The 16,406-nt window shown below is 43.7% G+C and overlaps 1 protein-coding gene across 1 annotated transcript in view; it reads right to left on the reverse strand.

The window, feature by feature from the left end:
* LOC143122366 (lipoxygenase homology domain-containing protein 1-like) overlaps nucleotides 1-16,406 on the reverse strand; it is a 59,830-nt gene that overhangs the window by 21,382 nt on the left and 22,042 nt on the right. The window contains exons 7-11 of the mRNA XM_076283174.1: nucleotides 16,189-16,318; nucleotides 2,462-2,712; nucleotides 1,983-2,118; nucleotides 948-1,108; nucleotides 725-811 (exon numbers count right to left, since the gene is read on the reverse strand). Coding sequence (XP_076139289.1) covers nucleotides 725-811; nucleotides 948-1,108; nucleotides 1,983-2,118; nucleotides 2,462-2,712; nucleotides 16,189-16,318 — 765 coding nt within the window. The remainder of the gene's footprint in view (nucleotides 1-724; nucleotides 812-947; nucleotides 1,109-1,982; nucleotides 2,119-2,461; nucleotides 2,713-16,188; nucleotides 16,319-16,406) is intronic.

Here is a 16,406-nt window from a genome sequence, read left to right on the forward strand (position 1 = left end):
CACTCAGCAGCAGGTGAACAGTTTGTAGAGAGTGGGGCAGGGTCAGATCAATCCCATTTCCCAAAATGAAGAAGAAGGTGCAAAGTTTGAAGCCATTTTAAGCCCATTAGGGGATTTTTTTTTAATATATACTTTAGAGGAACAGAGAAGAAATTATGGGGATGTAATAAACTGTGTCCATCTTTATGTAATTTGAGGCACCACAAACTTAAAGCTGCAGTTGGCAACTTTTTTTATCATAATCACTGAAACCGACACTATGCTCCGACAGAACAACATAAATCAGCCGGATTTAGAAAAAAAATGCACTTCTACCCCCACCTATTGCCTGTTATTTGTTTTGCAAAAATCCACAGCTCCCGGTTCTTCTGGTCCAATCAGAGCAAGGCTGTTTGAGATCTGACTGTCAATCACAGTATGGTGCGCACTGACGAGCACAAACTCGATGAGAAGGTGCTCGGTGGTAGTGGGGGAGGGGCATGAGAGTTGTAAACATTCAAAATTTTGACTAAGTCCCCTCAATCTGTCAGACTTGCCAACTGCAGCTTTAACAGTTTATTAATGAACTACCACAAACCTCTTACATAAATACATATTTCAGAAAAAACGTATATATGAGTATGATATTTGTACGATGTCTATGTTTTGTAACAAGTGCATGTAAATGAGTGTGTTCCTGTGTGTGTGTGCAGTGTGTGTGTTAGGACATGTGCTTCAGACAGACCCTGTTGAGGTGCCAGCCTGAGAAGGGGTTTCTTTTTTCATGCCAGATGCGGAGTTTTCGCACTCGCCCAAGGTCTGGCATCTCCACCTACGGCAGCAAGGCAGGGATGAAGCACAAAGCATGCTGGGATTCCCTTTCTTGTTCTTCAATCTCTCACACACACACACACACACACACACACAAATACTTGCTCACAAACACACACACACACACAGACTCTCACCACAAATTTGTCGATTTGTCCCTGTTCAAAGTTGTCTGATTTGTTCTGGAGCTTGTACTCATCACTCTTGCCCTTCTCTCCGTAGATCTGCACAAACACCTGGGCATCAGTGCCTGAACCCTTCACATCCGACGTCCAGACCCATAGTGACCATGGGTACTCTAAATACAGACAGGCAGACAGATATATAGATAGACAAGAGTATTACCACACATCTGTATACAGTATATTTTATGTTTGTGTATGTATCTACAGGGCATGTGTGTGTATGTGTGTGTCCCCACACTTGTGTCATGTGTGTGTAGGTTTGCGTGCCCACGCTTGTGCCGTGTGTGTGTATGTGTGTGTGCCCACGCTTGTGTCGTGTGTGTGTGTGTATGTGTGTGTGCCCACGCTTGTGTCATGTGTGTGTATGTTTGCGTGCCCATGCTTGTGTCATGTGTGTGTATGTTTGCGTGCCCATGCTTGTGTCATGTGTCATGTGTATGTTTGCGTGCCCACGCTTGTGTCGTGTGTGTGTGTGTATGTGTGTGTCCCCACGCTTGTGTCATGTGTGTATGTTTGTGTGCCTACGCTTGTGTCGTGTGTGTGTGTGTATGTGTGTGTCCCCACGCTTGTGTCATGTGTGTGTATGTTTGTGTGCCCACACTTGTGTTGTGTGTGTGTATGTGTGTGTGCCCACGCTGGTGTCATGTGTGTGTATGTTTGCGTGCCCATGCTTGTGTCATGTGTGTGTATGTGTGTGTCCCCACGCTTGTGTCATGTGTGTGTGTGTGTCTGTGCCCATGCTTGTATCATGTGTGTATGTGTGTGTGTGCCCCCACGCTTGTGTCATGTGTGTGTCTGTTTGTGTGCCCACGCTTGTGTCATGTGTGTGTGTGTGTCCACGCTTGTGTCATGTGTGTATGTGTGTGTGTGTGCCCCCACGCTTGTGTCATGTGTTTGTGTGTGTGTGTGTGCCCACGCTTGTGTCATGTGTGTATGTGTGTGTGCCCACGCTTGTGTCATGTGTGTGTGTGTGTGTGTGTGACTCACTCTTCAGTCTTTTCTGTCTGAGTGAGACCATCTCATAGAGCTCTCTTTCCACCATGCCATCCCCCTCATCCTCATCAAACCATCTACTGCAAGGGAAAACCTGCTCTATCCCAGTGAAAGGACAGTACACTGTCACCTACACACACACACACACACACACCCCAACACACACACACACACACACACACACAAACACACACACATATACATACACCACCAGTCAGAAATAGAAAAAAAGGTCAGAAAAAATAAGCTGACCATTGAACTCATTCTCTCTCTCTCTCTCTCTCTCTCTCTCTCTCTCTCTCTCTTATTAACCACAAGCACACAAAACATATGAGCTACTGCATGTCTTTCCTTTCTTCTATCACTACTTCAAACCCATATAAACTGTTTGAGAGTCACTCGCAGAAACAACAATACCCTGCCAACCTCAAACACACACACACACACACACAATCAAATTCATATTCACACACCTTTTCGCAGTGCCAGCCACAGCTGACCCCGACGTTGTCGTGTCCGATGGTCACCCTGCTGAGGGGGCTGAGCAGCGTACAAATCTCCACATTGAAGATGTCGATCTGAGAACGCTCAAATGTGCCCCCCTCCAAGAACACTTTGCCACTATTAGTCAATCCCTTTTTCCCATACATCACCAGGTGGATTTTGGAGTTGGTCCCTGCCCCACGAACGTCACCTGTCATCACCTGCACGTTATAGATGACCCCTACATAGAGATATATGTGAACATAGAAAGAGTAAAGGCTTTAACACTATAACTATAACAAAAACAGTTTTAAGGATTGTTCTACTTATAATGATTGGCAACATCTTTATTGCACTCTATAACAATACCAACATGAAGGACAATATATTTGGGGATCACTTTAAGAGAGATTTCAATAATAACTAAGAACTAGAAATCCAAGGAATTACCAGTGCATTAAAATGCAAAACAGATAACTTAGCTAATGTTTGCTACTACTTATATTAACAATGTTAACAATGTTAGCAATGTTAAATATATTAACCATGTTACTTAGCTAACTTAGCTACTGTTTGCTAGCATGCTAACAATGTTAACCATGTTACTTAGCTAACTTAAATAATGTTTATCAGCAGTTATGCTAACAATGCTAACTATGCTTACCATGTTACTTAGCTAACTCAGCTAATGTTTGCTAGCAGTTATGTTAACAATGCTAACTATGTTAACAATAACTATGTTAACCATGTTACTTAGCTAGGTTGCTAGGCTGTTGCTAGGGTACTTGATGTGGTTGCTAGAAAGTTGCTAGAGTAGTCATGTTGGTTGCTATGTTGGTTGCTAGGTTGTCATTGTGGAAGTGGTTGCTAGGTTGTTGCTAGGGTACTTGAGGTGGTTGCTAGGCTGTTGCTAGGGTAGTTATGGTGGTTGCTATGCTGGTTGCTAGGTTAATATCATACTTCAGAACAGCTTGATGTATGCTTCAAATTTGGTGTGAACATTTGTATGGACTCAATGATGAAGTCAAATGTCATGGTCAAACCCACCTTGAGTGTGATATCTCAAGAACGCCTGACACACAAGGTTTTTTGGTACAAGGATTTATGAACTCAAAGATTAAGTGATTCAATGTTTTTTCAGGAATCTCCCCACCAACATTAACTCAGCAGCTTTCCATCCACTAGTGTAATTCCTCTGGCATTGCATTTCTAGTTTAAGTCTGGTATAATACAGCCTAAACCATGTAGGCATTAAGTCAAGTATCAGTAGCTTAATCCAAGTAGGCAGTCGTTTTATTTGTCGTCTTCCAGAAATATGCTTAACCAACATGGACGCGCGAGGACGCTCGTGCCCAACACTACACTCGTGCATGAGCCTATCATCTACCAATCAGCATGTAAAAACTGGTGCCGGAAATTGCAACCATGTACCACCATTTTTTCAAAAATGTCGACGGCCAAATGCCATGCTAATTGGCTGATGCTAACCCTCCAAATCCTGACTCCCTGGTTTGAACCTCTTTGTGCGCTCCATATAAAACCGGATGGCACGCACTGGGTTTATTCATCTGCTCATCTTCTGCTGTTGCAAAGGGGGGCGGTAAGAAAGCTGAAAGCTCAATCCCCTGATTACAGAAAGGAGTCGTGATCACCTTGAGTGTATAAGCAGCATTGGGGCGCAAAATCACCCTATCTCCATCCACAGAGAACTGAAGACATGAAGGGCTGAAAGACAAAGTTAAAGTTTGCATGTCACTCACACGCTTTGCTGACACCAGCGCCAGTAGGAGCGCTGCTTTTAATGAAACACATTTTATGTCCACTTCTCCCAGGGGCTCAAAGGGAGGCCCTGTAAGCGCACACAAGACCACCAACAGATCCCACATGGGCACCAGAGATTCATGAGGCAACCTAAGGCGCCTCACACCAGCCATAAAGCGTGATGCTAACGGATGGCTCCCCGGAGTTTTTCCATCAATGCCCATGTGACATGCGGAAATGGCCGCCAGATAAACCTTAAGGGTCGAAGCGGCTTTGCCCTCATTGAACATCTGCTGTAAAAATTCTAATATGACACCCAATGCCGATGTGGTGGGGTCATGCCCCCGTGGGGCACACCACCGCTCAAATAAACGCCACTTTACAGTATAAAGAGAGCGGGTTGAAGGTGCTCTCACACTTTTGTGTATTGACCACTGCGTCTGACAGACCTGAGGCTAGCAACCTGCCCCGTTCAGGTGCCAGGCTCTGAGCTGCCACAGTTCTGGACGGGGGTGCCACACAGTCCCGTTCGCCTGTGACAGGAGGTCCCTCCTGAGAGGCAGCTCTCAGGGCGGCTGCACCGACATCCTGTTCAAATCTGCAACCCACGGCTTGCTGGGCCAGAAGGGTGCTATCAGCAACAGTTCTCTCCTCTCCTCCACAACCTTGTTCAGCACATGTGGAATAAGAGACATCCTGTTCAAATCTGCAACCCACGGCTTGCTGGGCCAGAAGGGTGCTATCAGCAACAGGTCTCTCCTCTCCTCCACAACCTTGTTCAGCACATGTGGAACGAGAGGCACTGGTGGGAAGGCATTAAGACGCATGTCTGGCCATGGGTGACCTAATGCGTCCACGCCCAGCGGGGGATCGTCGCCCCCTAGAGAAAACCACAGCTGACAGTGGGTGTTCTGCCAATACACAATAAAAAAATTTCTGAAAGGTTCTCTCCATTGTTAACCTGCGACATTTCTCCATGTGGGGTAGTGTCAAGCAGTGAAATGATATTGCAGGTAGGCAATGTTCAGACAGAAGACGGGCACTGCTTTCTCTGTTGGCATTTCTGTCCCTCCGAAAACTGTGTTAAAATGGTGTTTTTAGCAGTCAAAATGTATTTATTTTTTCCTGGGGAGAAACCCCTGGACCCGCTCACATCATCCGCACCCCCTCTCAGAAAATACTTCCAACGTCCCTGTCGTGACCTCATGAGCTAAACCCTTTTAAGCAAAACAAACATAAACAAAACAGCCAGATGCCTCTTCATAAAATAAAAAAAGACACCTTCATAAACAATAACAAGTTTTATCGCCAGACTGCGTGTTGTTTGGAGCAGCTCCAACCTGACTCAAAATTAGGCTGATGGTTGTTTGGGTCATTGCAGCTTCACTGAGGAAATATAAATAAAAGCTGCGTGATTCACACGTGAGGTCAGGTTAGAATCACGTGTGAAGCCGGCCAATTGATTGTAGTATCCACTGTAGGCCTCCAACAGGTCTAGTGTCACAAACCAATCGTTTGGCTTTATGAATTGAAAGAGTTGGCGGTTGGTCAGCATGCAGAATTTTCTTTTCATGAGGGATTTATTCAGCACTCTTAAGTCTAAGATTGGCCGAAAGCCTGTAAAAGCTGTAAAAACCTGCATTCTCTTCCCCCTGTGGGACTACTTGAATCGCATCTTTTAGCAAGAGGGAGTCTACCTCATCCATCTGGGATCACTTCATTGGAGAGGTGTTTCAGAAGGCTGGGCCTTATCAAAAATCCTTGCATATGATTGGATAAGCCACTTGTCCGTCATCTTTATTGACGTGCTACACTCGACAACTCACATCGAAGCCAACCCGTGACGATGATGCAAGCCGCCATTGTTGTCTGAATCAAAACAGTCTCACCAAAGAGTCTCACAGTCGCTTCTCCGCTACGTCACATCTATGAAACTCCCGCCCTGCGTCCTGATTGGCTCTACCATAAAACTGGTACCCAAATCACTCTCAACGGAAGCGATCCCAGACGGATGTGAGTGAAGCTAGGCGGAACGAAATTCTTCTGGCGAGAGTCAGGTTAGCTAGGTTGGGCTTTGCACTGAATATTTGGTCGGGGGCTACCCCGCTCATGGCCAATATGTCTGTTTTCAACCTCATCCCCACCCCAGTTTGGGGGGAGGGGGTTGTGATCAGAGGGCAGCTCCTCACATTGTTTAGATAAACATGTGTGACTGGATGCTGAACTACTACTACTACAGGGGGACATTGCACAAACATGGTTTATTTCTGCGCCAACAGGGACAGTGTTTTGAACATGAGTGTGTAGTGCTTGTGAAGACTGGCACAACGTGCTTGACATGGTTTTTTGCATGTGAGCAACAAGCTGTCTTTTTTCGCGGTGGGGATTCCTCCTCCCCGCCCCTCTCTTCAGGCCTATTCATAGTGCGGCAGTGCAGGCGGTCTGAAGGGATGCATCTGCCACCCCCTGCGTGCATGGAACTTCGCTGGTGGGGTTGGAGAGCGAAATCCACTTCCCCTTTTCATGCCCCCTGTCGCTGTCGGCCCTGTTGCTGAGCCACGGGGTTCGGCCTTGCTGCTGCGTGGCATCCAGGTTTGAAAAGCCACACAGCTTTTCTGTTCTGCCTCAAACTTCGCAGTCATCATCCCGACTGTGTCCCCAAACACCCCATCCACACTCACTGGGTCATCATCCCGACTGTGTCCCCAAACACCCCATCCACACTCACTGGGTCATCATCCCGACTGTGTCCCCAAACACCCCATCCACACTCACTGGGTCATCAGGGAGTGGGGTCTTCTCCCGCCCTGAGAGCTGAGCCAGTGAGAGCCACAGCAAGCGCTGTGTCGCCACTGATGCTGCCATTGCGCGCCCCACAGCCTGTGAGGAGGAGCGGGTGAGGCGGAGAGAGAGGTCCGTTGCCCTGCGCAGCTCCACCACCACTTCACTGTCGTCGCCCAGGGCAGATGACAGCTCAGTGAGCAGTTTTGCCTGGTATCTCTGCAGCAGTGCCGCTGTGTTGATGGAGCATGCTGCTTGCCCAGCCGCCAGGTAGCCCATCTCTGCCAGGGCGGCTTGGTGTCTTCCCAACGGGGTACAGTGGGTGACGATGGGGACAGGTAGCCCGCTACAGCATCCTCCACCGGTGGGAAGGAGAGGTATCCATCCAATTTGACATTTAACCATATAACCAATAACCTATCAATCAATCCTTAGTAGCCGTGGCCTACTGGTTAGCACTTCGGACCTGTAACCGGAGGGTTGCCGGTTCGAACCCCAATCAGTAGGCACGGCTGAAGTGCCCTTGAGTAAGGCACCTAACCCCTCACTGCTCCCCGAGCGCCGCTGTTGATGCAGGCAGCTCACTGCACCGGGATTAGTGTGTGCTGTGTGTGTTTCACTAATTCACGGATTGGGATAAATGCAGAGACCAAATTTCCCTCACGGGATCAAAAGAGTATCTATACTTAATGTAAATGTCCCAATACTTTTATCCACATAGGTGTATTTACTAAGGTAGGCCTATAGGCTAAAAGGGTGCTTTACCTGTCTTACACTAGAAGCCCTTGCTTAACAAACCTCTCCAAGCAGTAGGCCTAGTCAGAATAGTGCTTGATGTGCATTTACAACTAATAACTGTAATACTTCAGTTGCCAACACTGCAGTTTTGGAGGCCCATTGTTTGCTATTCATATGCTGGAAATGCAATGTTTGGATGTGAAAAAACTGCATTGCAGTAGTAGCCTACTTCACTTTAGCCTACTGCAGAAATGCTGTATTTTGGACATAATATGCATGACACTCACGTAACCTAGCCTACAGGTTACCTACCTACCTATATATAAAATGTTAAGTAATTTTCTGAACAGTTAGACATATTGAGAAGGCTACAGGTGGTAGCCTACACAGTCTAGGAATAAGCTGTGGTGACTGCACAATAATCCTTCCCTCCAGGATTTTTTAAATATTTTTTGAGATTGTTGCGACCTAAAATGCCTGATTTTGCGACACCTTCTCTAAAAAATTGCGATGGAAGTTGCGGTATCTTTAGCTGTTTGTGGCTGAGAAATTGCGGGAGGAAGTGAAAATTGCAAAAATAGTTTTTTTTTATATAAAAATAGATTTTTAAAAAAATTGAGGGCAATTAAGGTTAGTAAGACCAAAATCACACTGATCATCTTGATGCTTATTAAAAAAGGATAAGTAAAGGTAAATAGTAAGGATTACAGAAAATCAAAGTAGGCCCACTTGTGTAAATGCTTTGACTGGGGTAATTCACAAAGTAGTATAACCTTTCGTAGAACTGTCCGAAAAAGACAGTCCCCTAAAGAGTTGGCATCATGTCATATATTTCAATACATTCATATATTTTGTAATTCATATTAAGTTCATATCTTTTGAATAATTCATAGTCTGTGACCTGCATCATTACTAATAGCTAAGTAAGTATCTAGTAATTTCATATTGATTTAAACTATTTATCTACACTTCTCTTTAATGTCATTACATTGGTGGTGTGTAAATGCCTGCCACTTTAAGGACGTGAGAGTAGCCTAATTACATTTCTGAGTGGGGTAGGCTTGTATCTCAATGTGTTCGGCTAGAAGTGTAAACAACTTTTTGCATAGTGTATTACGTTATGTGGTTGCAATTGGGGATGTCTTCTATGTCATTAGTTAAAATAAATGTTCAAACTCGAATGAAATCATTATTGGATCATAGAAGAGGTAAATGTCTTGCAATTTTATTAATTTCTATGATTTTGGTAGCACTAGGCTACTCAAACTAAGCCCACAAGCTAGCAAACATGACACAAGCTAAAAGGACATCTCCAGATGTAACGTTAAACGTTTGCCAATGGGTTGCATAGCCTAGGCTACTCAAATGTCAGTAAACCAAGTAGGCCTTAATTAACTTACTTTCATAGCCTGTAGGTTAGCAACACCAGGTTGAGAGATGCAAGTAAGCAGATCATTAACGTTAGCCTTCTATAATAATCAAAACTGCAGAGGAACGAACAAGTTATAGGGCATGTCTTTGATGTCTGCAGAAGTAAGTGTGGCATCTGGCTCAATATTCTGCGCGAGGGACTGTTGTGGTAGGTGAAATTTCACGGGGAAACTACAATGATTGGTCAAATTTGCGAAAAAGTTGTGTTGGACAAAATTGCGAGGTCGCCCAGAATTCGCGGGGATTTGCTGAATTTGTGTTAATTGTTGCGAGCAAAATCGCATTCCTGGAGGTAGGCTACTGAATAATAAAATGGGGGATTGCACAAATCCAAAACGATAGACCATTTGGAGAAACGAATGTCCAAGATTGAATTTCTGTACAAATAAGGGGAATTAGTGTGAAGGGAACAAAGTGCTACGAATAGATAACCATCCGGATGACCTCAAGAGGGCTGCAACCTCTTGGAAGTAGGCTAGCTGTGATCTTGATTCCTAATTTTCACGACTTTTCATAGATCTGTTTTTAGAAGGTTTTTTTCTTTAGATTTTTTAGGTCTGCAGCGCCACAGAGTGGACATTTCGTTTTATTGTTTCAATTTCATATGACATTGCTATCATATTATCATGGGTATTTTCTCAGTTTATCAACATCGTTGAAACCCTCTTCGTGAATGAAATTATGACGTAATGGCGTCGTAGCTAGGTGGCCAAGCTATTACGTCACAATGGACTTGTGAGTATAAATTGCCATACCTGATTGACAGTAAACACAAACTTCTATAATCATTGGGGAACACATGATTTTAAATGCGCAGGAGATATTTGGTCAGATTTCAAAGCCAAAGACTGAATGGTCTTTGATCTTGTTAAACACTTTTCCCAAAGCAACTCTTCACAGAGAAAAAAGGTAAGTCCTTATGGAAAAAAAAGCATTACTGAAGTAGCAGTTAGGTAAGCTAATTTGAATATGTCCTGATTCCATGTGCCCTACAGGCCTACATTAATTATTTCTGTGGAATTCCTGCTTTTTAGGCCTTCTACAATATGAATAACGGTAGGCCACCTACTGGCAGACCGACTGGAGGTAGGCTCTTGCCCCGGCAAAAGAGAAGATCCTCCATCCCTGAGATGAAGGTCTTAAGTGACAAAAAGTTCAGTCACAGGGTAGTGATGCAAGAATCTGCTGGGCGCTCACATGTGGCTGGCCTGGAAGAGCCCACCAGGTGCCCCCTGTTGCCAACGCGCAGACAGCCTGGACCAATGCTGACCAATGCTCTTCCACGGAAGACCAATGCAGCTGTCCACTGCTGCAAACTGCCCCCACTTCCCCATACCCTCAACTTCCTCAGCCCTGAATATCCTGCGACTCACGCTGATGAGAACATCAAGATGGTGTCTGCTGTTACAAATAACTACAATATGGGGGTTGCTTCTGATGGACATCGCCAAAAGGTGTTTCCCCTTCTTGTGGAAGAATCCAACATGGCAGCATCCTCTCTGAAGAATATCAAGAAGAAAGATGTACCTCCGGTGAAAGGGTCCCGGAAGGCGGTCCAGCAGTCCACCACTGAGCTGATTAACAATGACAAGAAAGCCGATGCAGCTGTCCACTGCTGCAAGCTGCCCCTGCTTAACAACGATATTGAAGACGTTTCTGATGGACATCTCCAAACACTGTCTCCCCTGCTTGTGGAAGAATCCATTAAGACAGCCTCCACGGTGAGCAGCAGGGAGGTGACTCCTCTTAAAGACCTCAAGAAGAAAGATGTCCCACTGGTAAAAGGGTCCCAGAAGGCGGTCCAGCAGTCCACTGACCTGATTAACAACGAGAAGGAAGCTCAGACCAAAAAGACTCCATTCCCACCTCCCTCAAGCCAGGATGTCGGCACCAGGAAGCCCCAGCCTCCCTCCAAACTGCCGGTTAGAAAAACAATTGGTCAACGCACACTGAACAAAAAAATGGCTGAAGTTTCCGCCAATGCACTACAGGTCCTAAATGTAGAGGTCATTGCTGATGTCTCTGCTGATGGCAAGACACCAGATGCAAAGATTGCTGAGGATCTTGGCATTGTGGCTACTTGTGTGAAGAAAGACCTCAAGAAGAAAGATGTCCCTCTGGTAAAAGGGTCCCAGAAGGCAGTCGAGCCGTCCACTGAGCTGATTAACAACGGGAAGGAAGCTCAGACCAAAAAGACTCCATTCCCACCTGCCTCAAACCAGGATGTCGGCACCAGGAAGCCCCAGCCTCCCTCCAAAATACCAGTTAGAAAGACCATTGGTCAACACACACTGACCAAGAAAATGGTTGAAGCGGCTACGTGCAGTTTTGGTGACTCGGTGGCGACCAGGATGGTACCCAGAGCCACATCCCGCAGCAAGCCGGAGGAGATCCGGGAGCGCAGAAGGGCAGGAAAGCACAGCGAGAGGTCCCTTCTGCTGCAGCGCAGTAGGTTCAAGGCAAAGCTGCCGGGCAGCAGGCGGGTGTCCCAGTCCCCCACTCTGCTGTTCATCACAGAGGTGGACGAGTGCTCGCCCTCAAACTCTAAGGCCTCATCACCTGCCAAAACAGAGAGTAGCTTTTCTGCCACCATTCAGCCACGCCCTCCAGCTGGACCCCGCCCACCAAGACGGCCAAATAACAGGCTGACCCGACCAAGGAGCCAGAGCACGTTTGGATTTAGAGCGTATGAGGACGAGACTGAGGAGGATGAACAGGACAGGCAGATGCTGGAGGCAATGCTCTCGCCATGGTTTAGGAGCAAGAGCCGTGGATCTTGAAAGGATCAGCGGCATATTCTCAGTGCATTTACAATAAAGTGACACACAACCAACTTACTTGTTATGGTCTGATTATTTACAAAGTGTATGTAAACACATTGTACACATACAGTATAAAAAAATCTGATTCGTATCAAAGGATCTGTCTGTCATGACAACAGAAAACAAGGTAGTAATCACAAATTACTTTATACAGCTGAATTCATACTAAAGTCAGTAGTTTGGCTTTGTGATTACAAGTAATCATGATGACATACAGTAGATTATCTTTTCTTTTTACTTTGTGCCATCATAACCAATGTCATAAAACTAACACCACTACAGTATTTGTAGCTGTGGAAGATAAGAAGGCCTACTAATACAGTCTGTGTTGGGAGTAATGTAGTACATGTAATGGAAATAGTTATTTAGAATATAAAATATGAGTAACTGTATTTAGGTACAGCTCCAATTTAAATGTAACCGTGCTAACACCAACACTCAGTTGAGATTAAGAATGGGTCGGAGGAGCCCTGGTTTACTTCCGATTTCCAAGGGGCATAACTATCACAATGAAATCAAACATAAACCCATAAATTAAACTCTAACATCTTTCTCATAAACAAAGGCTTCAAATGCAGTTTACTCAATTCCAAAGGAAATAGCCTACATGACCATATTACACATAACACTGCTCAGCCATTGGTTGGGTTGAACATCACTGCTAACTGTACTTGCGCCCTGCCGAACAAGCAGTTGGGATTGGTTCCTGACTTTTTGGGAATTCGGAACTCAGCTTCAACGGGATGGTCTCCAGATAGACCTGCAGGTTCACCCAAGCTAATATAAGGGTGGTATTCAAAATACAGTTACTTTGGTCAGTTGAAGGGGTTCATTTTGCATTATAATGTCATTTTTTATAACCAAGCCATGTATGCATCTCTCAGGTGCCTCCTGTCTCTTTCTCTCTCTAGTTATATTGATAACTGAAATAAAAACATCTCAGGGAGTGTGTAATCCGTTTTGTTGGAGGCCAATAGGGCCATTAACCAGCCAACACGTTTTAGGCAGTTCAGGTCTCTTGATAGATAGATAGATAGATACTTTATTGATCCCTAGGGGAAATTCATTGATAGTGTTCTACAAAAAGGTGAGTAATTGCTCTTGCGATGGTAAAGTTACAGTATTTAAAAAATGCAGGCTTTGTCTGTGGATGTTCCGTTAGAACCATCATACTCTATATCAGGGGTAGGAGTCCTCCTTCTGATAGCAAATAAAGTAATAACAGCCTCTTGGCTGGAGCCACACCCTCCCACAATAACACAATGGAGGAAAAAAATTCAAGATGTTTATGGAATATGGAATATATGACTGCATTATTAAAACTGAAAGCAGATGTATTCTTGACCAAATGGACCCTTGTTACCTTGCATTTTCATCTGATATAATATGCTGATGTGCAGATTTTTTTTTTCTTTTTAATTTATATATTTTTATTTTAGGTATCTAAAGCTGGAGGGCGTGGCTGAATGGTGGCAGAAGGGCTACTCTGTGTTTTGTCAGGTGATGAGGCCCTAGAGTTTGCCCTATCATGTTAAGCGTTGCTTGCAACATAATGTGAAACTAAAATCTAAGATAATAGAAAATTATGATTAAAGACAAACAAACACACAAAATGCACCACATACATACAAAACCTCCAGGGTAGTCTATAAATTTGTCGTTGCATGACAAATCAATAAACGTGCTGGTAGGCGTTTGACATGACGTTTGATGGATACGGCGGTTGATAGGAAGGGAGGTTTTTGCCATCACTCCCACGCTATACAGTAGATAAGTGCCAAAAACGCATTACAATATGGCTGCCGAGTGGAGGGACTTGCGAATTAGGACTATGTAATTTTTTTTAATCACAATTAATCGCTATAGTTAATCACGATTAATCACATATTTTATCATATGATTAAAATTCTATTATTTTGCATTTCTGAACTTTCCAGGAGTCCATATTAACAATAAAGCAATTATTGTTTATCTTGATTGGGATTCAAATGAAAGCAAAGCAAGTTACTTTATTAACTGAACTTTAAGACATAGGTCTATTTGATTATTTCAAATCAAATTTCAAAAGATGTGCAGCAGACCTGAGGCAACACAATATATTCTTCAGAAATATAGCTGATATAAACTGAAATAAATGCTACTGCAGAAGTGCATGCACAAAATGTAGGCCTACACACATTATAAACGGCATAACAAACAGAAAATATTATATTCATACTATATTCATTATCTTTGAGTTCAGTTGAAAATAAGGAACTTTTCAACATGAGTGCATTGCCATTTTATAGGCCTACAGTCTATGGTGCACTGTCACTTGCCACACACATCAACACCGAAATTTTTAACAGGCAAACACTGGATGAATGGATTTTATGGAGCAGCGACCAAATATAACTGAATCGTGATTTGCACGGCTGCAAAGTGCGATGCTGGTGTGAGTTGTATTGAAAAGAATGGAATCTAATGTAAATGAATGTCAAAAGCAGAGTGCATCGCAAATAGTAGCAGCCAAAGAGGAATTTTGTTCCTATAGAGTTCACCTAGATGGCGATCGCGGGCGAGTCCAAAACACATGGGGTCCTATGGAGCTACATGGCTACATATATTGTTTTCACCTATTTAACAACTGAAACCCTCAGATTTTATTTTATTTTTCGCAAAATGGATATGGATTATCAATCAAAAGTGAAATAATCCGGGAGTCATGTCCTTTCGTTTTCTTACAGGTTGGGTCGTTGTTGCCCATAACACGCTAGCATTGATGCTATGCTATGCTATGATCATGCTAATGAATGACATCATTGACACGTTTGAAAGGCTTTTTAGAACAATTAAGTGACTTTAAAAAATATAATACTCAACCAAGTGTATTGTCTTTGTCTCCCCTTTCGAATACAATATTCAAATTACTTGAAAAAAAATTATATCCCGGGAAAAGTGGATTTTGAGGGGTACAGCTCCATATACCTCCATTCATTCTGGACTCGCCCGCGATCGCCCCTAGATGCAGTACCACACCGGAAGAGTTCCGAGAGTGAAGGTTCTCCCCTTATTAGACATTCTCTGGCCCAACCAAGTGTGTGCAGCATGCCTTTACGTAGCCTACTAACGGCGCATCATCATAAAGATACATTTGATCTGCATCACGCCCCATTTTAGCGGAAAACACATTAACATTATACCACTGAAAGACAGCTAGTAATCACACGTTGACGTTACATCTAGTTATTAATTCACAGGACATTCAATCATTTTACTAACACGGCAGTTATGAAGAATTGTGTTTATGTAACTTACTCATGTCGAAACGATGTACATTACCAACCTTATTCGTTTGCAATACCCCATGTATTATACAAATTTAGCATGTACACTTACCATAGGCCTAATATCCCATGCAAAACGGTTAGCTTGCCAAACCAGAGGCGGCAGACTGTACGGAATATTGTGGCGACTTTGCTAGCTAGCTAACTGTGGAACTTCAGTATAACATAGCCAATTATCTCACCTAGTTGTAGGAAATAGCTACGTTCATATTACAAGTGATAGAATGAATTGTGTGACTTATGTTTAGTTGATGTTATGACATGTAAAGTTAAGCTTGCTGAACTTAATTAGTCAGCCACGGGCAGTTTGACTGTGCCTATCGATACATTCGTGACACTCCTGTTAGTAAACTGGGGAGAGCAAAACATAGGAACATGGTCACATTAATCCCATAAACACACAGATAACTTACACCAACCTTATGTTGTGCCTTTTATTCATGTTTGTTATTTACTATAAGCACGTTTCGCTCTCCACTTTGATGCAGCATAGATTTCCATTATATCAGTCATCTTCCCCCTAAAAGGGGGCGTGTATGCAGCACATACAACGTTCTGTTCCATTCCATTCGTCAGCGCGTATGGTTTAGTTTCCGGTCTGGCTAGATCGGTGTGGTGTTGTAGTTGTTCTAACGTTACTAGTTGTTGCAACAACATGTGAAAAAACTACAAAGTTTGTTACACCAAAATGAACGTTAATCTCACGATAAAAAAATTGACGCCGTTAAAATAGGTGTCCTTTAACGCCGTTAATAACGCGTTTAACTGACAGCACTAGTTACTATAAAGCATCAAAATTTAAACAATTACAATTTTAATGGACTGTTGTTGTTAATTGTTTTTTGTGTATGGTTTTACCGGTAGACGGGCCTGTTGCTCCCACCAGTGCGTCCCTCTGTATTTTGCCGTCACCGTCGTCGAGGGAAAACCAGGCATTATCGAAGGGGAACTCATACACCTCTTTATTTCCTATGTCGTCTATCACCACCTAAACACACACAAACAAACAAAACATAACTGATACAAAATGTTCTTTTTACATGGTTATAGCTATGGTTAGGCTATAGTATATGGAG

This window comes from Alosa pseudoharengus, unplaced genomic scaffold (assembly GCF_046254945.1).
Source record: "Alosa pseudoharengus isolate Yale_2024_CS ecotype anadromous, Long Island Sound unplaced genomic scaffold, YU_APseudo_1.1 YU_APseudo_1.1_scf_14, whole genome shotgun sequence".
NCBI lineage: Eukaryota > Metazoa > Chordata > Actinopteri > Clupeiformes > Clupeidae > Alosa > Alosa pseudoharengus.